Genomic DNA, 27,919 nt, shown 5'->3' on the forward strand with positions numbered 1-27,919 from the left:
AAATACTACTCTTTGAACACACTCCTACTCACTTTACCCTGGGGAAATTGCTAAAACATGCACATCTCTATTTTTTTACTATACACAGCCCTCCACTGACGTGCCAATACTCCAGGGCCTGTATGTTCCAGTCTATTTGCTCCCTTCCCTTTGACTAGCTCTGCACTTCCCACCAGCTTCCCCCGGGTCAGACATATTTGGTTACCACTCAGCCCTGATTTGCATGTGGCTTCCTCCAGTTCCTGTGCACCCTTGCCCTGCACAGAAGCACAGCTGGAGGCCACAGGGAGGAGGAGGAGCTCTCCAGGGTTCTATTCAACCTGAGGTGCGAGGATCTGGGGAGAAATTCCTCAAATCTGCCCTTCAATCCAGCAAGCTTGAGTCAGCTTACAGAAATCCCCAATGGTATCACACTGGTAAAGGCTCTCCATCGCAAGGTTAAAAATGGAAAAGGGAATTCTGACAACTCCTTATCTACCTGCCTGCACTGTGATGTTCTGAGTAGTGCCCTGAGTGTGGAGCTTGTAGTCCTCCACTTGTTTCTGAAGGGATGGTAGACGAATGGATGTGGGAACGATTGTTACAGTGTGGATACTGCAACACGCATATCAAACAATGAGGCCCGTGGAAAAGAAATATCTATGGATGGATTCTCGATAGATGTTTCAGAGATGTTTATTTCTCCAGCTGCATGGCCGGGATCTGCCGAGGAACTGCTCAATCACGGGACCCGAGGTTCCTTGCCAGGGCAGGGGAACACAAAACAACCAATGGGGAATGAGGCTGACCAGGGGCAGGGAAACCCCCTGTCTCCCCCCAGGGCCCCTCTCCCAGGACCACATGGCAGGGGGGAAGGGACCCCAACAAATGATGGTTGTGGAGGAGGAGGTGACAGACTTCCAGGAGCCATGATGAAACTCTGAGCTCACCAGAAGTGGGCCTGCAGCTGACAGATTTGATTTCTGAGGATCCATTCAGGAGCAATCTCATCATGCTGGGAATTGCAGTTAGCCCTGAAGCAATGTGAAACATAGCTTTTAAACAAAATTTTTAACAGGGATATTTAAGGAGATGCCTTCAGCATTATCTTTCTGGTTTTACTGGGCATCTAACAGCATCACCTTTTTATTGGCAGCTTCAGCAGGGACAATTGAAAGAGTCAGCCTCTCTGTGCTACCTGATGGATTGACCTGAACTTGGGCCACACAGGGAAATTATCTGCAGAGTTTTTACACTGCACCGAGCCTGCTGTTCCCGAGTGTAGGAACTGAGGGATGACAAGCTTAAGACAAAGCACAAGAACCACAAAGGCCAGTGATGATAACCATGTGAAAAACAGAGGAGCCAGAAGGAATGGGCAAGAGATAAAGGGGCACAATAAGAAATGCACTGGGGTATTATGCAGCTCTTCAGGAAACAATCACAGATGTTAAGCAGCTCATTAGGGAGGAAGAAATCTCTCCATAATACCAGACTTGACCAAAACCAAACTGAATGCGAGTGTGGCTACGTGAGCACGGGTTGTGTGTGCCTCTGCACTGCAGAGGCTTGAAGGCGGGTTTGCCACCAGCACACATGAGCTGGGACACAGCAACGTACAAGTAACCTTGGTGACAGAGGCAGGACTGAAACAGTGGATTCATAGCTCCCAGCTCTGTGCTCAGACCACCAGACTCCGTTCTCTGTGTGTTTATCAGCAGTGATGAAATACAAGACACTGCTGCAGGCAGCACAGGCAGCAACGTTCTCTGCTCACCCCATTTCTCATACTCTTTCCCTAAGCACTCATTTCTGGCTATGACCAGAGATTGCATAAAGGCACTCACAGGCCCCCTTGGTTTAGCCCAGTGTAGTCGTTCTAGCTTCCATAATGCCAAATGAAGCCTTCATCCAACCTAAATAAAGAACAGGATGTGGCACTGTAAGTTTCTTTGTTTACAGTGTCTTAATAAATTCTAGAACAAATGTACTCAATTTGGATGCAAAAGAACATTCTCTTACTGTCAGCTCTACAAGCTAGTCTTGAAAGCTGATAGTCACTGAATTCTTTTTGTCCTGTACATCAATGCAAGGAAAACGGTAGAGACAAAACCTGTAAATTTCTTCTGCAGTACCTCTTCCCTGCCTCCACATCCTGCCTCAGCACTGTCTGCAATTCTTACCTTCAGCAGGTTTATGAAACGTCTCAGCTGAATAAAATTATGTTGTAACTGATACAGGAGAAGGATTGGAATTCATTTCATCTTTATTACAGTGAAATGAAATTAGTTATATTGGCAACTCAGTTATGAAGGGAGGAAAAGCTACAACATTTTTATACCCATGTTAGTAAAATAACTTGATGATATGCTGCATTGAAAAATTATTTTTGTATGCTGCTATTTCACAAAATAATGTAAATATATGCATTGCATAGGTGTTTCTAGGAGCAGAATTTGCTCACAATAAATAATCTGTGATCTTACTTTGCTTCAATAGAATTCCAATTTATCTTCATTTTATTCATTCTCCTTGTGATACCTATTTGCACATAATAAAGACTCTTGGGGTTCTAATTAGTGACTTCTGTGGAACACCATTTACTACAGTGATTTGAGGAAAAGGTCAGTGCCTCCAGGAACCTGGAAAATACTTGGATTGGAGCACAATGTCTTTCATGTTGTTTTATTTAGGTAATTCAAAGTTTTAAACAGAAAGGTAAGATATAATGATTAATATGATGCCTACTATCACTGGAGAAATATATTATCAAAGCCTGTCCTAAAAATTTCTTTCAACCAGATCTGTCATTTTTCATTTGGATAATATTGACTTATTCATCTTTTTGTTTGAAATGTGCTTTACCACACACATACACAAACAAAAACCTCCCAGAGTAGTCAAAGAAAGGAAATACCTTTGAGATTAATCCATAATATATTTCCATTAATCTAAATGGAGTAACAGCCATAGTATCCAGCCTATATGCTCTGCAAGGAGAGAAATGCAGTTCCATTGACAAAAGGCATGGTCTGGTTAAATCAATTTCTATAGCATCTTGTCTCGACATATTTGAGAGCACTATCCTTCTCAATTAATGTCAGCTCTGCTCTGGGAATACTCTTTGATAGTTAACTGTTGCTGTTAGAGAGCTAACTTCAGATTGAACACAGCTGGCTTATGTATTTTGATGTTGATAGTCTTGGTAATGGAACAACAAATGCAAGGGGAACAAACTACAAAGCAGAATGCAGATTTTCAACCCAAATAAATCAACTTTAAGGATAAGAAAACCGAAATGTAAATTTCCTTTGACTGACTCCTGATAAAAAAAAATAAATTACTAACTTAAGGTAGGTCTCAACGGTTTCCTTTTTCCCAGATTTACATCAAAGTCAAACAGAATCCCCTCAAACAGCCCAACTCCTCACATAACACAAGAATAGAGAAGGAGCAGATAGGATGTTTAGGGAGGGTAGGAAGAAAACATGTAATGTATGTGTGAGAAAGATCACAGATGAAAGAAGAAGAAAGCCAACTGAAGAAAGGAGATAAAGGAAAACAAGTGCAAGGCAGATTTTTAACACATCTCAGTATTGCTGTGGCTTTCATGGGTAATTAATTACCCACTAGAGGGAGATCGACTGTAACTTGTTGCCAGGCGGATTATGGCAGAAATTGGACTTTGTAAAGTGCAAAGAGGAAACACTGTGGTAAGAAAGCAAGAGAACATGCAAGTTCTGTTCCTTGGTAGAGTTTCATTCTGTGTAAGTTACCAAGTGGACCGAGATCTCTTCCGTTTCTGAAATGGCTTTCATTATATTTCTACACAAAAAATCCCCACCCTTATTAACTTATTTTTTCTGTTGGTGAGAGCAACACGTGGAGCTTAAGGGTGGCAGGAGGAGTGTAGTGCTTGTCTAGGACTAACCAAACTGCCATAGGTCCCCAGCATGGGGTGAGCCATGCCCGACTCAGTCAAGTGCCTTGAGACCCACTGACAGGACCCTTTAGTCCATCTCAAACACCTCCTTGGTTCCAGGCTAGGACTTGCATCCCACAGCTTTTATTAGCTGCCCATGGGTAATCATTTATGGTCTCTTACTCTCACCTCTATTTGTGCAAAACAGAGGAAGCTTTTAACATTCAAAGCAGGCTTAGGCATGTCCTTTCCTCAAGGGAAACCAAGAAAGGAAGTAGTAGTGGATGCTTAGAATTGGAAACAGAGCATAGGAAAAGTAGCTCCCACCCATTTGTGTCATTCCTGCTTCTGAAAATCAGTAGTTTAGGGACTTCCTAACTTCCGAAGAGGACAGTGCTGCTAGACGAGCATGTGTCAGGGACTTCATGAAGCCTAGCTCCCTTGAGTGTGCCTATTTTCTTGTTGAGCCTATTGATTTCTGTTTTGGGGTTTTAGAACATCCTGTGGCAATGAGTTTATATGAAAATATATTTCCTTCTTTTTTAAACCCTGCTCCCAGATAAACTGGTTTAATTAATATGGCACTATGAGCAGCAATAATAACCATTTTTTATTCACTTTCCTCCCACCTTATTTTCTAGACCTCTTGTGTCCCTTTCCTGTTGCAACACAGAATTCTAACCTCACTCTGGCTCCACTTATACTAGGATTTTTGAATTATATGAATGCTTTTCAGAGTCAAGCTATTAGCAGTGACAATAGTCTTAACTCTAACCTTGCCTTTCTGCATAAGAACTGTTGAATACAGAACAACATAATGCAAACTTGGAAAAGATGCATAATTATTTCCACACAGGAAGTTTGCAGTTGATAGTTCGGTGTCACAGATAGAAATGACTAGTCTAACATGCCATGAACTAAGTCAGAGCCAAAACAATTATCTAATGCCTGTGAACCCTCAGGGTCAAATATACTCTCTGCTACCACGTGCAATGCCAGAAAAGTCTGCTGACAAACACCAGCCATCAAAAACACTTCTTCCTCACAAACTCCATGTCAGAATTTCCAAAGTGGCCTGTGGTTACATCCTGGTTACCTTCAAATTCCCTCAAAAATACTGCAGGGGTTTCTGGGCACTGCTGGTTCAACAATCCTGGTTTAACAATTATTGAAAATACGGCATGACTTCATTTGTCAGTGCTCTGATATGATCCTTAAACCAATTTAATGTAAACATAAAGCAATGTATTTGCAAAAATCCAAATATAAGCAACACATTTACATTGCTTATCCAAAGCAGTACACAGGAAAGAAATAGGGTATACAGGACCTTTGCAGACCTAGCAGAGCAGCTGGCTGTGCTCTGTAAGAAAACTAGGCACAGGTGCTGGGATTGCGCCCAGGGCCCTGATTTCCAGCTGGCACACTGAAAGAGGCTTCCCGCTCAGGGAGAGTTAGATGTCTGTTCCTTGGGAGGAGAGGCCTCGCAGAGGGGAGGAAGTTGTTCCCTTGGCACAACAGGGAAGCACTGCTGGCTGAGCCAGCTTTTTGTTGATATCTGTTGGGCATTTTTCCTTTTTCAGCTGTTGGATTAGTGATTAAAAAAGAAAATGATTGATATGTGTCATATTAGAATGAGTGTGGGACTGATGAGCAGGCTGGATGGCTCACTTTTACCTGCTGCACAGATTAGTCCCAATGAGCTCCTCTGACTCTATCCAGCTGATGAACTGCTAGATATTTGCAGCTCCCAGCTAAGCCTTCAGCTTGCACACAAAATTCCCCCTTGAAGTTGCTTTCAGAGGAGAGCGTCTGCTTTGGGGGACTTTTCTTCCCCTGGATACTGATCAGATCCAATGGTAAAATTCTTCTATGTGAACTTTGTATTTTCTTACATACACGACTTGCAAGCCACACTTTGTACACACATGTAAACAGGATTAAAGCATATAATGTGTTACTGAGAAAATGCCTAATTGCTTGAAGGTAGCAGGATGTTTGGGGGTGAATGCCTCCCAAGTCTGTCTCTAGGGGATACTATAATAGTAATAAAGTGAAGAGAGGCCTAAGACAGGCAGGAGAGAGGTTGCTGATTACATGGGAAAACCCAGACAAAGCGTCTTCTGTTTCTGATGCCTGAAATTCAGCCGCACAAGAAAAAGGCAGGATACTGGCAAAGCACCACTGGGATGTACTTGTGCTGATAGCTCTTTGTTGTTTTTCTATGGCTTTACATTTTAACAGGTATTTCCCGTCAAGATTCTCATATACCTACAAATCAAGTGTTGTCAACAGAGCTGCCACTTCACTTGCCTTGGAGGTTGCCATTCTTTCTGTCTCACAAAAACAAAGATTAAGATGTTAATTTTTATCTCTGTCCAAGACTTTTATGATATTACCTGTCAAGCACCGGGATTTGATCTTACAAATACATAACTTCACTGTTCCTTTATCACTCTATGTGAATGTCTCTGTTAGCAAAAGGACATAGCATGCATATGCATGTGTAAGACTGGGGGCCAACAGCTTAGGTCCTGCTGAGGTCAAGGCACAGACATCCAGACAAACATTGATTTGGAAAATTTACAGTATAGAGGATGGTTGTAGAAAGGGAAAGCGCACTGACCATTCCGAAGGAACCAACTCCTTTTTAAAATCTCTTAATCTGCTTTTCATTATCTCTGTGGGGAGGCCTCTTGAGAAAAGCAGCTCTTTGACTTGAATAAAGGAGGGGCTGTGGGCTTGCACACTGGAATGGGGAGGTCATTGTACGGCAGCACGGAAGATGGGAGTGTTAGTCGGGTCAAGGAGAACAGGATGAAAAAGTGTGAGATCTGTGGTACAGACTTGGTGTGGATTATATGAAAGGTAGAAATCTTAAAGCTGAAAGGTAAATAAGAGAGAGTGAATTCAAAGGTTGGAAAAACACATTCTGGGTTATTCAGTCTGACTATAAAGGGAAAAATATGAGCCAGGACTGATAAGATCATCAGCAAAACCAGCAAGAAAGAGGTAATGACAGCAGAGGCCCAAGAGGGCTAAATTCTACATAGGAATTTTAAGCATTAGGCTTCAGCAAATGAACATATCCATCTTCAGTATTTTTCTCATTTGTTCTTCTAACAGAAATGCTTAGCTCTGCTCACCTCCTCTGAGGCAGAGAAAGCACAAATATGCCTGGGGGACAATAGGACTACGTTGCATTTTGCCTGCACCAAGTCATCTACAGCTGTGTGCATGTGCTGGCTGTAACCTGCTCCCCTCCAAACCCATGCTTATCATAAGCACCCTCAGCCTTGCCAAATTGCTAAAGAAACTTACGTTGCTGCCATTAAAATGGCCCTTGGAAGTAGCACATTTTTCTCCTTTTTAGACTACAAACGTAAAAATTCTCCTAAAATGGTGTGCTAACCTTCTGCTGTTTCTTTAATGGACACAAACTGAAAGGTATCTCTGTTTCACAGGGACCTCCTGTTTTTCCAGTACTCCTATAACACTACCTGACTTCACCAGGAATTTTATGATATAAAAGAAGTGCAGGAATGGGTCTACAAAATCCGGGATGGGGTGGGGGAGAGCCTTCCCAGTCGCATGCACTTCTTGTCTTGCTTCTTGATGGGTGCATAAAAGCAGAGGTGGCAGATTTAGGGCTTTTATTGACAGTAACACAACATTTGGTGTTTTCTTAAAGGCCTAACTCTGAGAGGCAAATGATGATGTAAAATTGTTGGCTTTCTGTGTTTCTAATTGCAGACAGGAACTTGCAAACCCTACAGCCTAAAAAATCCTGGAGGCAAAGAATAACTCTAAATGCATAGTGTTAAAAAGTCTGTCATTTATAAAATCAAACTGATTCATTTGAGGCACAACAGGTTACTTAATACAGGATTGATGATTTTGCAGCAAAATCTCAAGTCTTTCTCATATCAGCTGGAGCTAACAGGTGTGTTTGTAAAACTAGAGACTCCTTTTTTTTCCCCTCCCTCTGTATTTCTCAAAGTCTAAATCAATTTGCTTTTTATAGCTACATTCACCCTTTTTTTGTTGTGCACACTACCTGCCCTCCCTCTGCTTGATCCTGCCTTGGCCACAATCTTGTGGCTTTCTCCCCATGTGTTCCTCCAGTGCCCCGATCTCGCTTTGTGCGGTGGTTCTGCAGCTTCTCCGCCTGTTTGTTTCACATAAGCTCCATCTGCTGGGAAAAGGGAGAACCTCGGTGGTTTTTACTCTGAATGGGAAATACTTTTCTCTCAATTTGGAAAGATTTTCAAAATTAACTGTTTCTGCTCCCCCAGCTGTGCTCTTGCCTGCTGGCATGGCAAGTTTAACTATTGACAACCTGATATGTTATTTTTATGTCATTTTGTGTGGCTAATTTGGGTCAAGCCTAAGCAATCTTTTAAAATACCACTTTTTGACTGGAATTTGAGCGGGTAGTTAATTATCTTTGGATTGGGAATGACTGTTTGCAGCACATTAGTGCCATCAAGGCACTCTCTGCATGGCTTTTCAGGGCAGTGTTTGAAGAGGCACCCAGGGCAGCCTGTTTCTGTGCTAATGCGTAGTCAGTGCTGCTTGGTTTTGGCACATTTACAGACAGGACTCAACTTATGACCTGGACCTTCATACAGCAAATCTGTAACCCAGCCACCACTTGAACTTTTACCTTTGGGTGTAACACTGACAGAGCAACAAGCTTCAGTATCCCATTAATCTCTCCTAAAAATTCACAATAATGAATGGGAGTACTTTTTTAAAAAACTAATAATCTGCTGGCTTTCTCCCTGGAGTAGAAACTTAATGCAACTTGCTACACAGTAATGTCTTCCCCCCCCCCGCCCCTTTCTCTACATTTACACCGAACACTGGTGAATAAAGATGAGGTTAATCCCATATTGTTAAACCTATTCAAGGAGACAACCTGAGGGTTGCCATGGAAACAGATTCTCCAGCCTAAAAGCATAATTCTGCTTCTAAGGACTGTCTGTGGACCTGCACTGATAGTAGCTTGTAGAATCAAACTCTGTACACAAACATGATGTTGCAGCAGTGAAATGGCAAAGGTGCCTCCCAACTCATCAGATGCTAATTATGCTCCCATCTCCTCCCACTTACAGCCCAGAGCATCAAGCACTGCACATCCTCCCTCTCCACACCCTGAATCCCATCTCCTGGCCCTTCCTGACTTTGCTGCCAGCTCAGTTTGTCATCAGGGTGTCCTGAGGAACTGAGGCTGTGTCTGTGTCTCTGGCAGGACTGTCACAGATTTGATACTGTCACACAGCCACTGTCAAAAGCTACAGGGCACCTCAAGTTGGGAGTGCGGGGAGCTACTATCAATCACCAAAAACATCAACAGGATCTAGGAGTGCTTCCTGGGACACATCTTCAGGGAAGGGGTGACAAACTTACAGTTCTGCTCCCTGTTCATATTAACATTTGCCCCCCAATGCCTAGATAGATTTCTAAACTTCCTCAATAAGAATTATGGATTCATCTGCTCCTTTGTCATGTCTCTGCAAGTAAAGCACAGCCCTAGGCATGTTCTCTGCTTTTATAGGTGTTATGCATCATACCTCTTTCAGACAAGTGAAACAGTCCTGCCTTTGTGATATCACTGGGCTCTGCTCATATAGCAGTAAAATACATATTTCAATAGTCACACAGCCTATAACAACCATCAAAATTTCCTTTTATTTGGAGGTTGTTTTGAATTGATTTAGACAACTCTTACCTTGCTTTTGCTTCTATTTAATATCCGGGGGGGGGGAAAAATTGATACTTAACATGAAATAGTAATCTTAGTTTTGTTCAAATGTTACATTTATTTTAATAATTCTCAGATACTTATTAAAGCCATCTAGAAAAAAGGCTTTGTATTTCTTCCTTTTAGTCTCTCATCCTATTCCTGCTGGGAAACATATTTTTCAGCAAGATGGCTGACAACTTTTCCAGACAACATGGTTGCTTTAAGAACCAGGTCTAAAATGGCTGTGTAGCAGTTGACTTTTTTTTTTTTTTTTTTTAACAAAACCCCAAAACCTTAGTAACTATGTGGTACTGTGATTTATTCTGGGGATAAGTGCTTTCTCTGTGAGCTCAAGGGCTGTTACTCTGGCTGGAGTAGAAGATGTTTTTCTTTAAAACAAAAACTGACTCCTGGGGAAAAGCCCATGTGTCACCTACAGTCACTCGGCCTTTTCATGTGGGAGCAGTTTCTACAACTACTTGAAAATTATGAATGCTTAGTCTTTTCTTAAGCATTACTTCACAATGCTTGGTAAATGCACACAATCAATTAGTATTTTGAAACTGTATCTATTTGGGAAATTTTCACAGAGTGTATTATCAATCCTTTTCATATACAGTAGCAAACCCTGTAACTTCCAGGTATAAACAAATCTGGAACAAAAGACTGTACAAAAACATAACGAATTCAGCTCTGAAAAGGCCCATGCATCTACATTGTCTGCCACCCTGAATACTAATGAATTTAATGAAACTATTGAAAGGCTGGTTACTTGTCTGCATAAATGTATTGAGACCTCTGTAATCATCTGTTTGCTGTCTGAAATCTCTTGTCAATAGTTTAATGACTTCAGAGCATATTATTCTTCTTGTACAGGCTTCATATAATGTTTCTACATAATTAAGCAGCTTTGTTAGAGGAACTGCCATTAGTTGCCCCATTTCATTTCGTTTTGTTATCAGTCAGCCAGAAAGAAAAAAAGAATAACAAGAGAAAGATACAAACCCAATCTAGTGAGAGATGTGTAGATTGGGAAGATGTTTGTTTAGGGGTTTTTTTCAAGACTGCCATTAATATAAAGCACTATTATCAAGTTGCGTATTTTAAATTACTTTAACCATTTAAATGCACTACATATTTAAATACTTGTAAAGCAAACACAGCTGGCTAAAATCCTGCAGTGCATTTAGGAGCCTAACATTTTAAAAGGAGCTCTAATATTAAGGATATAAACAATAATACCCATTAATTTGTTAATTATCACTAGATGTAAACAACACTGGCATTTCTATAGCCATAGTGAGAAGAGTGTCCTGATCTTTTAAAATATTCAGTCAATTGCATCTTCAATTGCAAATCCATCTTCATGAATACTTTTGAATTAAAAATATAAGTAATATAAATTTCATCTAGATTTTTTTGTACTTTGGAGAAACCCTGAGGATTTTCTTTAAATACATAAAAGAACTCTATAAAATTACCAATTAATTTCCTGCATTCGCCTAGTCCTAAGCATGAACAAATAAACTGCAAGCTCATTTGCTTTTTATTGCTACGAGATGCTGTTTTCAGTCACGTTTTGGGTCAAACCTGAAAGTTTCTGCTACCCTTTATGTGTAAGGTTAAATAGCACCTATTTTCTTTGGGGTTGAGGTACATGTAGAGGTGACCAAATGCCTGCTGTTGTGAGTTACCTGTGAAGCAGGAGAGGTCTGATCCCACGGCTCCCTTGTCCCTCTGGAGCCCTGTCCTTGGGGCAGCCATCTTGTTGACAGGGCTAGCAGCCATCTTGTCCACAGACAGTCCCAGCAGCTTTCCCCCCATTTTTTCTGGAACAAGGAAGGCATTAACACCCAAATCTCATGTGCATAGTTTGTAAAATGTCAGTGTTCTCAGATTAAATTATGATTTTTGCAGTTTGATTCTGGTTATTCACTGCATCTGGCAAAACACTTAAAAATAAAGAAAAAGTACATACTGCATAATACTGTATTAACTGACTAATAAAATATTTGATAAGAGATCCTACTGCTGGTCAGGATTCGACTAATAGCTGAAGAATAACATGCTACTTGTAGTCCAACTACTAACCGGCACTAGTGCAGCACATCTGTCAATTGACTGATTTATGTGTTATTTCCTATCAAAACCATCACAGCTCCACCAGAAAGCCATTTCTTCAGTCACATGCCGAGATCCACAAGCAACACACGTGTGCGCAGCGGAACTGCTGCTGCCAGCCTTCGGCCGCAGGCGTGCGGAACAGGGCCGCACACACCGCAGCATCACAGGGTCGTAGGGCTGAAGGGACCTCTGGGCATCATCCAATCCAACCTGTGCCACAGTGGAAAGCACCGTGCCGTTCTGGAGCGCTGCACTTTGCACTGGGGTTATGTGTGCCCACGGCGGCCTGGGCGGCTCCGTGAGGCACCGGCGCCCTCCCTTCACAGCGGGCACGGCCTGTGGCCTTCCCGGCGTGGCGGGGACCGCGGGCTGCGAGCGAACCACGCTCGGGTGGAGAAGCCCCGACACCGGGCCAAGCCCCAGTGCCCGCCGCAGGTCCCGCCGCTTCCCTCGGGCGACCGCGAGAAAGAGCCGCGGCCGCCGCTCGGTGACGCCATCCCCCGCCGCCCGGCGCCACCGCCTCCCTCACCGTGCGCTCTCGGACTACGGCTCCCGGCGTGCCCGGCGCCGCGGGGCGGTGCTGGGCGAACGCGGGGGCTGGGCGCTGCTGGGCGTGTGGGAATCGCCGCGGCCCGGGCGGCGGGACCGGAGCGGGACAGCAGCGGGCCCGGAGCCGCCCGCCCGCTCGCCGAGCGCCGCCATGGCGTCCATGCTGCTGCAGAGCTGCGGGCGGCGCGCCTGCCGCCTGCCCCGAGCGCTGCGCCGCCCGCCACAGCCCGGTGAGGCTCCCCGCGGGCCGCCCGCCGGCTCCGGCCCGCCGGGCCTGGCCGGGAGGGCGCAGGGAGGGAGAGCGGGCGGAGGCGTCTGGGGGCTGCCGGCGTGGGCGGAGAGGCTGCTGCGGGAGGGAAGGGCCGCGGCCGAGTCCCCGCCGCTCTGTCCGCCGGGACTGGCGCTGCTCCCGGCCCGGCCCACGCTTGGCGGCTGCTGCGGCCTCTTCGCATGTGCTTCCGCGGCAGCGTGGTGGGAGGGGATGATTTACCCTAAGGGCAGTGAGACACGCGTGTCTCTTAAATGCCGGCTCGTTGGGGATGGGAAAAACACGTGCTTTTTGTTAAAGTGCAGGAACGCGTTACTACGTCTCGGTCCTGCCTGCCTTGCTCTCGGCGTGGCTTGGGTGTGAAATGGGGTTGTCACTAGTTATGTGCTTCTTTTCTTTAAGTACAAGAGGTTGTTTTCTTAGTGTGTTAGGGAGGAAACATGAATTACCTTTTTCCAAGTGCCTTTGAAAGCTTAGGAAAATTAAAAGGAAGCGCAACGTGTGATACGGATTAATAATGAAGATAATTTGGCAGTTTAAATATCTCTGGGTGGTGAAGCTTAGCGGCATGAAACAGCTGATAACTTGTGACGTGTGTGAGGCCTGTGGCTGCTCTTCACATTCTGAGCTGGAATGGCAGGGGGTTAGCGAGGGGCTGCCTGTCACTGACACAGAGCCCTGAGCTGGAATGGCAGGGGGTTAGCGAGGGGCTGCCTGTCACTGACACAGAGCCCTGAGCTGGAATGGCAGGGGGTTAGAGAGGAGCTGCCTGTCACTGACACAGAGCCCTGAGCTGGAATGGCAGGGGGTTAGTGAGGAGCTGCCTGTCACTGACACAGAGCCCTGAGCTGGAATGGCAGGGGGTTAGTGAGGAGCTGCCTGTCACTGACACAGAGCCCCGACTTGTCAAGGGAGTGCTGTCACTGAGAGCAGTGCAGCTGCACTCTCCCATCCAGACAGACCTGATGAGCCATAGGGATGCTTGTTCATTGCGAAGAACAACTGTCCTCTTGGTTACCAGTAGTCACTCAAGTGTGGTATCTTCTTCTAGTTGATGGTTTTTGTTAGCAACTGTTGTAAAGTCATTTATTTAGGTTGAACATGGACAGTGTCCTGAACAAAAAACTGGGGCATCCTAACCATCCAGTTTATTTAAAATGGGGAAAAGCACATCCGTGTACCTTCAAATTAGGTGGGAGCTTTGATTCTTCTTGTGGCATAGCATAAAAAGTAGTGCTAATGATTGCTGCAATTTTGGTTGTTATAAATCTTAGACAACCTAAGCTGAAGTGCTGTGATAGAATCAAATAATTAGTGTGCTGTGGTGCACTGTGGTTATGATACAACCAATGCTTTTATTTGGAGTGTTAATCTATTATTAACACATTCTTGTATGGTGTAATTTTTTTCTGTGCTGTTTTGCTTTACTTAGCTCATCTTCTTTGCTTTATGTGTAAGTAGTCTAAGATTAAGTTAAAGCTAAGTGCTTCTAAGAATCCTCCACGTTATTCCTGTGAAGATCAGATTGTTAAGTACTGGAAGCTTACACTTCTCTAGGGACTTACTTCATGATAGCATTTTATTTTTAAAAATTCTAAACATAGTAACAGTACAGCTATTTTATGTTAAAAATTTTGGGTTTGATGTTTCATTAAATTTAAGTATAAAGTTTCCCATGACTGCTTTTCCATGAGGAACATGTTAACATGCAGCTTTTCTGGCACTACTGCCTTTCTTTCTTACAAAGCTAATGCAGGTTTCTTAAATGAACAGTGTTGAGCATGGTTAAGCAACATTCACCTTGTTCAGACACTTTTGGATGTCTCTTATCCCAGAAGCAAGGATTATGGGCTTTGCCCCTTTCTGAAGGAAGTATATATTTTATTTCAGGGCTGGTTTGCTCTTAGGTACATGCTTATAAAGAGACTCTGCAAAACCTAAAGAGCTCTTGTCAGAACTGGCAGAGTTGGAATTAACATTTTCTGTGGGCCTGTTCACACACTGAACGTGCTGTACAACAGGAAGCTTGGTCAGCATGTTTTTTATGGTAACCTTGGAATTTTGTTCTTTGACCACTTCCTTAACATTTAATGAGCCTGGTTGAAAAGAAGGTAAGTGAAGTGAAAGTGTCTTGCTGTTATGGTGTTTTGTCTAAGAAACTCCAAGCCAGTTTTGAGCTCCAGATCACCCCTCTTAGTTCTAGGGGCACCTGTCCATTGCAGGCAATGTCGTCTCCTCGTAGGACTCTTGCCTTAGGTACATGAGGCCTTGTGGGCTTCCTGTAACTCGGGTGAGACAAAAGCCTGTGCTGTGACTTATCCCTCTAGACATTGAGTACTGCTCTGCTTTGCTCAGCTGCTCCTTGAGGTCAGGGATGTCCTTCTGGGTTTGCCTCTTTGCGTAAGTAATTCAGCTACTGTTCTTTCAGTAAATATTGGAGGTATTATAATGCCTTCAGAGATTCTTAGGGCTTGCTTTTTGAGCCAGAAGAGACAATTTTTCCCTGGCTCTACTTGCAGTGGCAGTGAGTACCTGTTAGAGTTTGATACAACTTGAGATTGGTAAATCCTTTGACTTGATTATGCCACAGCTTTTGCTGTGATTACTTTAGAGCCCACTTAGCATGGGACATCCCTTAGTTACCAAGATTTTCAAGATAAGTTAACTTCTCTTCTATACCTTCTGATTGTCCCACCTGATTTTGGCAGCATCTCTTTTCCCCTAACAATAAGGGTATTTTGTTGGGGAAGGCTTTTGGTCATCAGTGTTGGGTGTTTTTCTCAGATACAGGTGTCTACTTTAGGTTCTGTCATAGGCCGTATCTTGGCTTTGATGATGGGAAAGGGTACCACAGACGTCTCAAATGACCTTTCTATCCTGCTGTCTCTTAGGATTGACCAGAAATGGTAGGTTCCAGATGAGAGAAACAGTATGCCTAGTCTATCCAGCCTTCCAATTTTAGTTTGGTTATAGTGAATTCTGAAAAGATTGGCCAAAAAGAGTCAAGACATTTGGAGTCTTGCTTGTGTGATATTTTTGTGATCTGTCCTGAAATCTTTTTGCTCTTGGTAGTAACAACCTATTGAGTTATTGTAGCAAGGTGTTGATACAAGATTTATTTTTTTAAAGTTTCTTTAGGAAGATGAATTCCTTTCTAGTGGGCTCAGGGATGACTTTCAGTGACTGTAGATTGTGTACGGCTACTAGGTAGCATTTTATTTGTTGATGCTTCTTCCACGGTTGGAAGACTTTCAATCATGGCCCTTTATTGAAGCATGCGACTTAGATGATTTATGATTTGATGATCTTCTCAGTTTATTTCCAGAATGGATGCTGTTTGTCTCTATACCTGGATGGAGGCTGCCTGTATATATGTGTCAGCCCTTCTTTTGGACTTTATTAGCTCTTGTTAGGACTGATTCTGAGGTAGTGTTTCAAATGTGATTTATTTTGAGAGACACAGTGTTTTCTGGAAAGCTGACTATTCATATGCTTCGGGTCAGGTTCTCACCCCTCTATTCAAGACAATTTCTATCCTTTGCAGAGAGATCATGGGGTAGAGCTATTTTTACCAATTGCTAATCAAAATGGACAGCAATGTATTGAAATGGTGCAGTGGTTCCACCTGTCTAGTGAAGTATCTTTAGATCCCTGCTCATGTTTTATTTGTTTTGCATAAAACATCATCTGATACTGTGTTGTCATTGAGCTGTTAAAAAATTACATTTGCTTTCAGTTCTTCTGCAATATAGTTTCTTGCCTGAGGGACCTGTAAACTTGTCTTCAGACAGTTGAACAAGAGCAAACAAACCTCACACATGCACAGAGTTTGACTCTGCGTGTTAAGCAACACCTTTTTTGTGCTTTCAGTAGTAGCCATTTCTATGTAAAGATCAATCTTCTAACTCATGTATTTGTGTGCAGTTCACTACATGGGTAAATGTCCTCCTGAATTTCAGAATTGGTGCTAATTATTGGTATTTTTCTAGGTAACTTGGGAGATCGGGCATGTCTTAGCTGTACATCCCTGAGGCTGACAAACAAAATGTGAGTAAATATGAACATTTTTCTGAACTATCAGTTAGTATACTGTCATAGAATGTAGGTTTAAATCTAGACAAAGTGCTAAAATACTAGATTCGGCTTGTGTTATTCACAGATTAAAGGAAGTCTGAGTATAACTCGCTTCACCTGGTTGGTTGTGTACGGGAGAAAGAAAGTGAAATCTTCCCTTTTTGCCCACTTCCTCCCTTTCTGTTTCACTTCTGAAATGAAAACTGTAGAATATTAATCTCTATCTTGGGTGATTCCAGGTGTGCCCTGGAATCATAATGGGATCTGATAAGCTTCTTGCATACTTTCTCCATGGAGTTCCATAGAGTAAGTATTCAGTCACAGCTATTTGAAAATCACAGTTGACAGATAAGAATGTAGAGCATCTGAGTGGTATCTCTGTTAAACCAAAGAAAGGAGTGTATTGTATGTTGCAGCCTTGGGTGATGGTGTCCTCTTCTGAAAACACATCCAGCTGTTGTGTGCCCTTATGGAACTGAAGGGGTTGAATGTTGGCAGAATCCATTCTCTGTTCCTGGCTTGGCTCACAAGGCATACTTGTAGATAAGAATTTCCTAATGCCTTTCCATGGAATGTTAAAATACGTGTTCTGTAGTTTATTTATGATCTGGCTGCTCAGGATACAGAGACTATTCTTCGATTTCCTGAGTTTTCATTTTAGCATAAGGATGTGTCTCTAGACACAATCTTCTAATACAGAACCAACCAGTTCGTTTTTAGACATGTTAGTCCTATATCACTTGCTATAGAATTAATTATGATTAATTTTTAAAAATAAATAAAACATTTTAAAATACCTATTTTTAGTGTGTTAGTATGTAAGACCTCTCTGTTGGGAAGTTGGAAAATTATGGTTTTAAGCCTGTTAGGCTGGAGCACCTCTCCTATGGAGATAGACTGAGAAAGTTGGGGTTGTTCAGCATGGAGAAGGCTCCAGAGAAGCCTTACAGCACCTTCCAGTACCTGAAGGGGCTACAAGGGAGCTGGAGAAGGACTTTTGTCAATGGAATGGAGTGACAGGGTGAGGGGGAATGGCTTTAAAATGAAAGAAAGTAGGTTTAGATTAGATATTAGGAAGAAATTCTTTGCTCTGTGATGATGAGACACTGGAACAGGTTGCCCAGAGAAGCTGTGGATGCCCCATCCCTGGAAGTGTTCAAGGCAAGGTTGGACAGAGCTCTGAGCATCCTGGTCTAGTGGAAAGTGTCCCTGCCTGTGGCAGAGGGGTTGGCAGTGGATGGTTTTTAAGATGTCTTCCAACCCAAGCCATTCTGTGATTCTGTGGTGAAATCAGCAGCAGGCTATTGGGACAGAAAATCTTATTCTGTTGAGAAGGTTTGGGGTGGGGTTTTTGTGTTTGTTTTTTTCTAACCAAAGCTGCTATTAATGTAATGTTGCTGCTTAAAATAAAACAAAGTAATGCTTGCACCCCACATGACCCAGATCTGAATGCAGGGGACTCTAGTGATAAGTACTGAGGACAGATGGGATAGAAATTGTGTCTGACATCACTCAGACACACATTGTGTGTCTGAAAGTGTGTTCAGAGAGGGACATTTCTTGCAAAATTTTTATTTCCTGCAGACTCAGAACCAGTTTGCTGTCAGAGCTCTCTTCCTCTTGGCATACAGAAGAGTGTCAATGTATGTAGGTGGAACTTGGTTTGTAGGCCTGGAGCTCTGCTTTTGGGAAATGCCTTAGAGTCAGGGTGGATTGATTTATGCAAGTGTTTAAATCTGGTTTTGAATATATACTTCATTTTCTTAAAGTAATTAAGCTGTAATTCTTATTAGTTAATATCTGCGCAAGTGTGTCGCTTTCTAGCTATCCAAGAGACTGTTTTGTGTAACTGCATATGTTCCAGCAGTTGTCTGACCACTGAGAGATCAGATGCTAAAACTTCAGTTTAAACTAGAAAATCATGTGTCTTTAAAAAGTAATAATTTAGTCTTTTTATTCTTTTTTGTACAAAGTTCTATTTAAATAACATTGAGTAGACAAAACCATTACTCATTTGAACATGTAATAATTAAGCTTAAAAAGTGTTTCTGGCTGAAAATTGAGTGAGGTTAACACTTCTAAGTGTATGAGAAACCATTTTTTCCTTAAAATGTTACTCAAGCTTGTAGAGCCACTTGCACCTATTTTTTTTGTTCATTGACTGAAGACAAAAACACATTCTGATTTTGTTTCGGTAGTACAAGGGCTCCATGAAGAAAACACCCCAGTCATTTCTGTCCTGTTGATGTCTTAATGCTGGTATCTCAGTTTGAGGGACACTAATGGAACTCATTTATATAAAACATTTTATCTACTGTTTTATTTTTGTCCTGTCTTTTAATAAAAGCATGTACAATCCTACTTGCGTATAACGAGTGGTTCTTCTGTGTGTATAAGGAATGTTAGGGGTGTTTGAGCAGTGCTTCCCTGCTAACTACAGTCTACATTTAATTAAAGAAAAGAACAAAGTTCTCAACAAGGTAGAAGAGTGTCGGTTCTCTCTGCCCCAAATCAGTACCGTGATGGAAGTTTTTGCAAAAGTTTCTGTTGAATAAGGAAAACTGGATGCATGGAGATGGTACGAGAGGAACTCTAATGAAGTTGGATTCCTCTGATACTAATTCTCTGACTTAGCACCTCTCCCAAGTATACAACTTATATTTTTTTTGTCTCAAGTGTTTTGCACAAAGAGGTGAAGTAATAGAAGGGACTTTATGTTACTTATGAATTTGCATGTTAGTTTTCAAATGTAGCTTTCTAAATGGAAAGCACATGTGGTAGCTGTTCTTTATTTAATTGGAGTAAAATAAACTACCTTTTCAAAGTTGTACAATGGAAAATTCCCTGCAGGTTAATTTTTTTTTTTTGGTCATGAAGTAAAGCCAAGTATTCTTTTCAGGTATAGACATTGGGGGTTTTTTTCCCTTAAATATGCAGTAGATAGTTTTCAAATTACATGTTTTATAAATACATAAATATATATATCCATGCAAATGTATATATAAAACTAGCTGATGATCTGTTGCTAATTCTTGAATGCTTTTTTCTTTTTAAGGACTGTACACTTTAAATATTGCACTAGTGTCCCTCCTGTTTACGCCTACTCCAAAAAAGCTCACTATTGTTGTTGGACTAAAGGATCTGAACAAATACACTTTTCTCTTGCGAGCTCTTCTGGTTCATGGACGCCACTAGCAACCGTGGGTGTTTTAGGTCCCCAGTATCTTCCAGTTAGGTGGTGGCATTCTTCACGTCCCCTTCAAGATGACTCCATAGTTGAAAAGTCACTGAAGTCCTTAAAGGACAAAAACAAGAAGCTGGAAGAAGGAGGTCCTGTATATAGTCCAACAGAAGTGGAAGTTGTGAAAAAATCTCTTGGGCAGAGGATTGTGGATGAACTGAAGCACTATTACCATGGGTTTCGATTGCTGTGGATTGACACAAAAATAGCTGCGAGGATGCTCTGGAGAATCCTGCACGGAAACACTTTGTCTCGTCGGGAACGGAGACAGGTACTGAGTCAAGACCAATTTCCTTTGGGTGTCCTCGATGGTTGCTCTGTTTTGTTAAAACTGAATTAGTTCTTTCTGTTGTCTTTTGTTCCTAGAATTAAAATTGCTAGGTGTGTTTCCTTTCTCCTTAGTGTGTGGAGTATTTTTGGGTATTGCCCCAAAACTTTTTACTTGTGTTGCCCATTATTGAAGATAAATTTGTTATTTTCTAGTTGGACCAGCAGAGGATTCTTCTCTTTTGTCACATGGGCAGCAATTGTGGTTTGTTCTCAAGTTCCCAGCCATGTACCATACATATGGTCACTTTCTCTGCTTTTTCACTCCAGCTGGAAAAATAGAGGGAAAACACTGCTAGTAAAGGTTGTATCTGTGCCAGTTCTGTTCCTGTTTGCTGCTTCATGGGGTTCTTTTGAATGGGATAAAAGCTGCAGGCTGAAATGCATGATTGATAATATACTATTTCAGTTATAAATATATCTGAAATAATTTTAGCCCAGATACATTTCCTTTATTTATGACATGTTGCTTACATTTATGAAACTATAAAAATGCAACTGATAATTTTAAAGAAAAGGGAGATGAAATCTGGAGTGCAAAATGTGAGTTCTCTCAACTTTGGATAATATATATGTATTTCAATAGTAATTTCAGGTTTTGGGTGAAATGAGCATATTTAATTAGACTGAAAAGTTATATGGATATTTAAAAACATTAAATGTGAGCTCGTATATGAAAAGACTGCAAAATATTAAGCTGGTGTAGTTAATTTCTTGGTTTTGGTAAAGAATGCATTGATATTCAACTTCATTAGCAAAATATTAAACATGCTGATTTGACAATTCTCATTTTACTGCTTTTAAGGACAAGATGTTTAAGCAGTTTATACTGATTAAAAATTCAAGTCTGCCTTCCTGCCTTTATAAAAAAAGCATTTCAGCTGTTACTGGAAAGATGTTCTAGAAGAAATGCTGGAGAGCAGGTGTGTGTGCTCTGGGGCAGGAGTGCACAGTGCTGCTCGTGGCACAGTGTGGTGCTCTGCAGTTTGTACCCTGCACACACAATGTGCTGGGTTCACATCTCTGCCCTCAAAACTTCCAGTAAATGATCAAAAATACGAGTATCTGCTCATTGTTTTAATCATTTCCTGATAAAATTAGGTCACATTTGAACAATTTGTAAAGCGCATCACATATAAGTAAAGCACATCACATCTTAAATGCAGTATGAAAAAGTTCTTCCTAAATTCACAAGGTTAGACAAGTAGCAAAAATTGTTACATGCACGTGTAGCAGTTTCTGTCTGTGAGTATGTGTGGTCTCCTCTCGGACAGCACTGCTTGATGGTCTCAGCATCTTCATGCTCATTAAGTTTTGCCCTCTTCCTTGTGCTGGTACAAGAGTCTGCTTGGCAGCTCACCCAGCTGAGATGTTGCTCAGCAATAAATATAACAGTCTGTGCTGACGTGAGAGGGGATTATGTAGTACCAGAAAGAGTAACTGAGGACAGGGGAAGGTGAGGACTGCAGGACTTCTTGAAGTAGCAGTTCTACCTTGTGCCGACTTATTGAGAGCTTTGGGGAACTTGGAAAGCCAGACAAGACAAATTAATTCATGGTTTAAAACAGAATCGGAAATTCTCCAGGGAGAAAATTGGAACCATTGGTTTTCCTGCCTCTTTCATATTTACTGAGCCATACTTCTTAGAAATTATATAAACAACAGTAATATTCCATCGATAGATGGATTTATTCATTCATTTGATTACCTTTTGATTTTGTCATCTAGTGATGATAGGGCTGTCTTTCTCATGTTTAAGTAGTGATCTGGCATTTGGCCTTCCCAGATTTGGGTTTTTTTGTGCAAATGTTCACTTTTTGTATTAATTCTCTTTTTAAATGAAATGGACATTTATTTGTTTGCAGATATAAATTAGTGTTTACATTGCTGTAGCCTGTCTCTTATCTAATGATGTACTGTGTGTTTATATGCATGCAAATGCAGTGTAGGAGATGTAGAGAAAATAGTTTTAATAACTACAGTAATGTTAGTTTCTCAGTCTAGGTTTTGTGTTTTCTGTATTGTATGTCCTGAGGAAGAGGACATCCTATCTCTGGAATGAGGGCATGGTAGGCTCAGAAGCTGGGGTCAGTGAAAAGCAAAAGCCTGCAGCTGAACAAACCCTCTACATGTTGGGTTTTTTTAAACCTTATTTCAAGTTTGTTTCAACACAGTTCATTTTTTATCAGTTCAACCTTAAATTGTAGTATATTGACTGATTTAAAGAAGTCTTAACATTTTGGTGCCGGATTACCTCCTGAACTTTTAAAAAATATAAAATAAAAATTGAAGTATATACTGCTTTGAAAGTATTAAGCTGCACATGAGCTGACAGTCCTAGACAAATCTTATCTTCATGCAGACTGACAAATGAGTTATTTCTGCCTGCCCTTTCCTTCCTCATTGGAGGCAATAATGGAAAGATATCCAAGTAATCTAACCACATGAACAAGCAATTCCAGCATGGCTAATGCAAAGGGACCTATTGTTTATGTAAACTAAGTCAATTCCAAAATTCTGCTTTGTACAATTGCTGGCAGGGTTTGGATTCAGCAAGGTCACATATCTACACTTAGGAGAGAAGGCAGGAAGAGGTAAAACACGGTACTGTTAAAACCTAACTGCTCTAGTGCTGACTCCTGCAGCAGGATGGTTCAGAACGTGGCAGTGAGCTGGCAAACACAATGGAGTTTGTGGCAAGTCCACCAGCTTTACAAACTCTTCCCTGCAGAGGAGGGAAGAGTGGAATACACGGGCTGTAGCAGCAGATACAGAGTAGTCACAAGGTTCTCGTGCTGTGCTGCCAAATAATGTGTGTGTAATCGTACACCATTGTATTAGGTTCCTGCGTAAAGCTGTTTTCCTTGAGTCAGCCGAGGGTGCAGTTCCATGATTTGTGAAAGCTGATCCAGGACAGTGCTGCTGTGAAAAGCTTGGTGCTTAAATCAAGTTTTCCTGCCCCACCCCTGCTTGGTTTATTCTGTTCCTTTTCCCCTTGTATGTGTATGTATTTATGGGTCAGTTTTAGCTGGATCAGTGGTGTGAATGCCAGTACACCTTCACGGCTCTTTATACCTCGTCTCAGGTTAGCATTAGGTTGGCTTATCCAGGGGTAAAACTGCTTCCTTGGATATGGATTTTGTAGAAATACTTGCACCCACTGTCTGAGAATAGAGACTGGGTAAAAATAGGAACTCTGTACTCTTATAGAAATTTTGAGGTGGGTTTTTTTAGGGAAAATGTACTTTTCTTCTGAGTTTTAAAATTTTCTTCCAAACTTTGTTACTTTTTTTTTTTTTTTTAATTCCATGGTAGTCGTTTGCCTTCTATTGTTGGAATGAATGGAAAAATCCTTGAGCCTGTAAACAAAGGACCAAAGCATGCCTTCTGGGAAACTGAATTTTTTTATATACAAAGAAAAATGCCAAACTTTGAATCTGTAGAGCATGTGCATTCCACATACAGCAGTGCTTAAGATTTTGGCTGGTTTTATGCAAAGGAAATTCTGAATGAAGTTTTACAGGTTTTGTATTTTAGCAAACCGGTCCTGAGGACATGGGATCTGTGCTGGCTGTTGCTGCTGTTCCCCTTGATTACCATGAAGCCTGAGGAGGGGCTGGAGTGGGGAGCACGGGTTTACTTTTGTAATAGCATTTATGTTGCCAGTTTTTGCCACTCAAATCCTGATGTGGAATGACAGTGCTGTGGCAGTAGAGTACTGGAGCGTACCTCTGATTTAGGAACTGATGGGATTCCCAACAACCAGTTTTTTCCTTTGTAAAACGAGATAGAGTCAAAGAAGATCTGCACTCCCCAATATAAACAGAGTTATTAAGCTTTCAACAATTACTGAAAGATTTGATAATAGACTGTACAGCCTAATATATATATTTGTGAGTGTACAGAAATCACAAGGATAGTATTTATTTCATGCAGATCAAGATTCCGTGACTAACGCCGCCTGCTTCAGAGGATTACTGCTCTGGAAAAGCAGTGGTTTTAAAAACAAAAAAATCTACCAAGCTGGGCTCATTACCCTGGATTTAAATGTACATTACAATTGTTATAAGGCAGAGGGGGAGGGATCTTTCATTTTATTCTTGGTTACTTAGTCCATAGTAGCTCATGCATGTAAGAAGTGGTGGAGCACAAATAAAGATGCATAAAAGAAGTTAAGCAGCTTTAATGACAACAAATGACCACCTCCTGTTTTCAGGTGCTTTTAAGAGGTTTAAATGAGATACTTGTCCTATAATCCTATTGAGACACAGTGAGGCTTTTGAAATACTTTCTATAGTGTTGAAAACTGGTGAAACTCCAGCACTCTGTAGTATATAGCAACTTGAAAAAAAACCACTAGAAACTGACTTTATCACATCCTTTTACTGTGTTATTTTAAAATTTCTTCATAGCAAATATGTATATGTGAACCTAAGTGATAATTGGATGGTCAAAACAAGTATTTTTAAAATAAGTATTTAAACTTTAGCTTATCAATATTTTTTTTTCCCCTTCCAGTTTCTTCGAATATGTGCTGATCTTTTTCGTCTGGTCCCTTTCTTGGTTTTTCTTGTTGTCCCATTTATGGAGTTTTTGCTTCCAGTAGCTCTTAAGTTGTTCCCTAATATGCTTCCCTCTACATTTGAGACAAAGTCTAAAAAGGTAAGCAGGTTTGAATTTATAATCCAGTGATATTTTTTTAAAAAGTTAGAAATTTCCTTGGTGAAGTAATTAGAAGTCTAAGATTTTTTTTTTCAGTGTTAGGGTGATGCTTTAATCTTCCTTATCTTATTTTGAAGATCTTGCTTTTTAACATATTATAATGAACCAGTGCCATCATGGTTTTTATATGTGCAGGTACCAAGCTGTCAGGGCTGAAAGTCTTTGTGCTGTCCTCATCTCCATTTTCTGGCTCCTACAAAGGAGAACTGAAAGCTATGAGATGTTATTTTTCTGGTTGTATTAAAACAGATGTAACATTTGTAGTCTTAAACCTTGATATAAAATTTAGTATTTAAAATAGCTTCTTACACTTTTTTTTGATTAAACTTTATTTCTTTTAGTTAACTTTTCTCAGAATTGTTAAAAACCCACCAAAAAACCCCACAAGTTTTCACTTTCAGAGCACACAGAGAGCTCTTCAGCTCTTCAGCTTTTTCAGTGTGATTTGGAGATCTTTGGGAAGAGTGAATGCCCCCTTGGAATGTGTGTATTATAGCAGCAGTCCAGAATTACTCCACATAACTTGTCTGGGGGCAGAAGTGATATTTAGTCCATGTGTTTCTGGAAGGAACTTTTAAAACAAAATATTTTTCTAACAGGAGGAAAGATTGAAGAAAGAATTGAGAGTAAAACTTGAATTGGCTAAATTCCTTCAAGACACCATTGAGGAGATGGCCTTAAAAAATAAAGCAGCCAAAGGAAATGTTACAAAAGATTTTTCAACATTCTTTCAAAAGGTAAAAACCTTGGAAAATGTATTTTCTCTTCCTACAAAAAAATAACTTCATGATTTTTTTGGTCTGTGGTAATTATCAGATACCTTTATTTTGTTGGACTTGAAGACACAAGATGTAGTAGCTTTTTTAGGATAAATTTCTTTTCTGTAAATAATACTTCAGTATGATGAAGTTTTGCTCTTGCTAACTTTGGTGTTCTAGCTGGTGCTTCTACTCTCTAATTCTAGAAGCAGTGTATTTCTGCTCATTTGCTTCTTCTCTTATATGTTAATAAGTTAAACTCTGACGTGAAACATTGTGTGCTCAGTGGTTACTCTGGTAGGTTTTGACCTCTTTTTTTTTTTTTTTTAGTATTGGATATGAAAACTGGGAGAAGACTTCTTTTCTAATTAACTGATTGAAAATTAATAGGGGGGAAGTAAAATTTTTTGTCAAGTTTAATTCTGCTTATAAAACAGTTTTTAAGTGCACAGTTGCTATATTGACTAGAATGTGGTATAATCTGAGGTTTAGGTAGAATGTGGTTGCTGTGCTTGGTGCAAAATTCTTCTATTTAAGATCAGTTGCTGACAGAGAGACTTTAAGTGTCAGGCATCTGCCTCCTACATTGATGGCCTTTAGGTTTCACAGCATTTCCTTTCACCAAACTCTAGGTGAGAGTAAGGTACTTCCTGGAGAGATGAAAAATACCCTCTTAAGTCTTCTCAGGACAGTAATTATCTCTGATTTCTCTTAATTGTGGGACTGTTGATTAAGAGGTGGAGCCAACAACATCCCCAGGTGCTTTGTTGAAAGAAAGGCAGTAGAGAGAGTCCTTTGGAGAGAGTGTGTATTTGCACAGAGAAAGGCACATAAGCCCAGGGGTTTCAGACATGAACTTTACAAGCCCTGTCAAATAGCTTTAGATTTTCCTCCATGTCAGAGCTAAGAATAAAGTTTTAAAGTGTGGGGTAGTAAGATGATGCTGATAGTGCCATGTAGATCACCTCAGATAATCATAGTGGCAAATTTTGCCAGTCAGTAACTGCTTGCAAAGTCCACGTACTTTGAAGCCTCTATGCAGTCATCTGTTTCTGTTCTTTGAAATCTGCAGAACATTGTAAGCTGTTAGTTACAGCACTTAGTGGCTGAAGCACTGGGCCTGCAGGCTCTGGGAACTTGTCACTGCCATGCTTCATGTTTGGAACATTTCATTTTCTTCTGAAAGAACTGCTACGGAGAACTTACATTTGGCCGTTAATTTCCATGGAAATAAATGATGTTTCACTCCTCATTTGCTGGAGGAAGTCCCAAGTTCCTCTGATGACTAAAAAAGAAGTTTCAAGCCCTGCATTTCTTATGTGTGGGCGTGCTTCTTACAGCTTTATATTTCTCATTTGTGCCACAGAGACAAACTTCATTGATCTCATTTCACTGTGCTGGATAATAAATGTCAGAGCAAGAAGAAGCTTAAATGTTTCCCACCTTTTTGCTGTTCTTTTGCAGCTGCTTCTGTGGTGAAATATTTGATGCTGCAAGACTCATTGATTACAGGCTTAACATGTCTGCTGCATAATTCCAGAACTTCTCTCTGTTGCTTTGTAGCTAGTGATGTACTAGAAAGCTTCAGTTTGTACTTTAAAGAAACACGTGCTTGGCTATGTCAAAATTCATCTTTAAACAAGGAGAAAATACTTCCTGTATTTTTGAAGTGCCATTTTTGGCTCCTATGGTGAAGGCACTGGCAAAGTTGAACAACAAGGCCTTTTGACCTTTCTTTCTCCAAGTTGGTTTCTCTGCTACACAAGTATCCTGGAGGTTAATGGACTCAAGGCCATCTTGTCTCCCGATTTTTACCTTTTCCTGTACTCAGTAGCTGTTCACTAAAATATTTGAGTTTGCAGGTAAAACAGGTAGGCATGATAAATCAGGCAGTATAGGTAATGTTAGGTTTTCGACCTGTACTTGATGTCACGTAGTTTTAAAAGGTTTTTTTGGATATCTGTGTACTTCCTGTTTAGACCGAATGTGTCAAGTGTCTGGGAGTACTTAATTGTGAGTTCTGTAGGTTTTTGATGGAGTGATGTCTCTAGTAAGCTTTTGGTGGCATACTTAAAATAGAAAAATCGACATCTGTACAGGTGATAATGCTTTACTGTGACCTGATGAGACTAGGGAATTTTTCTCCTACTTCTTTGAACTGTTATTTCAGCTTCCAGTAGTTGGATTTAATGACTGGGAAGTCATT

The 27,919-nt window shown here is 41.0% G+C and overlaps 2 protein-coding genes across 3 annotated transcripts in view; one reads left to right on the forward strand and one right to left on the reverse strand.

Moving 5' to 3' along the window:
• NSD2 (nuclear receptor binding SET domain protein 2) overlaps window positions 1–12,294 on the reverse strand; it is a 98,488-nt gene extending 86,194 nt beyond the window's left edge. The window contains exons 1-2 of the mRNA XM_069014623.1: window positions 11,742–12,294; window positions 11,345–11,479 (exon numbers count right to left, since the gene is read on the reverse strand). The gene's annotated coding sequence lies outside the window, so the exon portion shown is untranslated. The remainder of the gene's footprint in view (window positions 1–11,344; window positions 11,480–11,741) is intronic.
• A 180-nt stretch (window positions 12,295–12,474) lies between these two features.
• LETM1 (leucine zipper and EF-hand containing transmembrane protein 1) overlaps window positions 12,475–27,919 on the forward strand; it is a 28,688-nt gene continuing 13,243 nt past the window's right edge. For both annotated transcript variants that reach the window (XM_069014627.1, XM_069014629.1), the window contains exons 1-5: window positions 12,475–12,553; window positions 16,581–16,638; window positions 19,721–20,177; window positions 24,752–24,895; window positions 25,555–25,692. In XM_069014627.1, coding sequence (XP_068870728.1) covers window positions 12,475–12,553; window positions 16,581–16,638; window positions 19,721–20,177; window positions 24,752–24,895; window positions 25,555–25,692 — 876 coding nt within the window. The remainder of the gene's footprint in view (window positions 12,554–16,580; window positions 16,639–19,720; window positions 20,178–24,751; window positions 24,896–25,554; window positions 25,693–27,919) is intronic.

This window comes from Aphelocoma coerulescens, chromosome 4, assembly GCF_041296385.1.
Source record: "Aphelocoma coerulescens isolate FSJ_1873_10779 chromosome 4, UR_Acoe_1.0, whole genome shotgun sequence".
Classification (NCBI taxonomy): Eukaryota; Metazoa; Chordata; class Aves; order Passeriformes; family Corvidae; genus Aphelocoma; species Aphelocoma coerulescens.